General features: G+C 63.1%; 1 protein-coding gene across 1 annotated transcript in view; it reads right to left on the minus strand.

Annotated features, from left to right (window-relative positions):
• SHROOM3 (shroom family member 3) overlaps positions 1–743 on the minus strand; it is a 17,936-nt gene that overhangs the window by 14,772 nt on the left and 2,421 nt on the right. Inside the window, exon 3 of the mRNA XM_010136000.1 lies at positions 2–743. Coding sequence (XP_010134302.1) covers positions 2–743 — 742 coding nt within the window. The remainder of the gene's footprint in view (position 1) is intronic.

Raw genomic sequence — 743 nt, forward strand, 5'->3', positions numbered from 1 at the left:
GAGGCAGGCTTCTGCGCCTGCTGCACTGGGAGGCTTTTGCTCGAGATGCTGCTTTTCTGCAGCATCGTGCTTTCTCTCGGCTGCTGGGGGCTGGTAAAAGACGGTTGATCTGTTTGTAGTGCTTTGGTTTCCATTCTCGTCAGAGCCCAGGGTGCTGCAGCTGGCTACGTCGTTTCTGTAAGAGAATCGAAGAAGCGGGGAGTACCCGCTTTCTTTGGCCAGAGCTGGATAAAGCGTCCCGGTGTTGCTGGCAGAAGGCTGGGGCACCTGGGCGTAGTGCGGCTCTGGGGAAGGTACTGGGTAGACACCAGTAGGCAGCAGGGGCTGCCCTGGCTGGGCAGACTGGGAAAAGCTCTGCTTGGGCTTCACGGTGGGGCTGCTCTCCGGGCTCTTCTCCACCACGGTGTGCAGATGCCCGTCTCCAAAGGGGGTTTTCAGCAGTGGCCCCTGGGACAGGCTGCTGACAAGCGGAGGCCAGGCGCCTTTCAGCTGGGGCCGACCAGGCTTGTTCGGATCGAGGCCAGCGCACGAGCTGGGCCTCTCATGATGCCTGATGGCTGCGTAGCTGTCACTGCGAGTGGGAGGCAAGGGCGGTTCCTTGAGGGGCTGGCTCTTGCTGTCCGAGGAGCCCTGGCCTGGCTGCGCCCAGGAGGGGGCTGCGCTGTGCCGGCTGAAGCCGTGGAGCCTGCTGTGGCCGCGACCGTCCAGCGAGGACTGAACGTCGCAGCTGGGAAGCAAGGTGG

Source organism: Buceros rhinoceros, unplaced genomic scaffold (assembly GCF_000710305.1).
Source record: "Buceros rhinoceros silvestris isolate BGI_N320 unplaced genomic scaffold, ASM71030v1 scaffold18695, whole genome shotgun sequence".
Classification (NCBI taxonomy): domain Eukaryota; kingdom Metazoa; phylum Chordata; class Aves; order Bucerotiformes; family Bucerotidae; genus Buceros; species Buceros rhinoceros.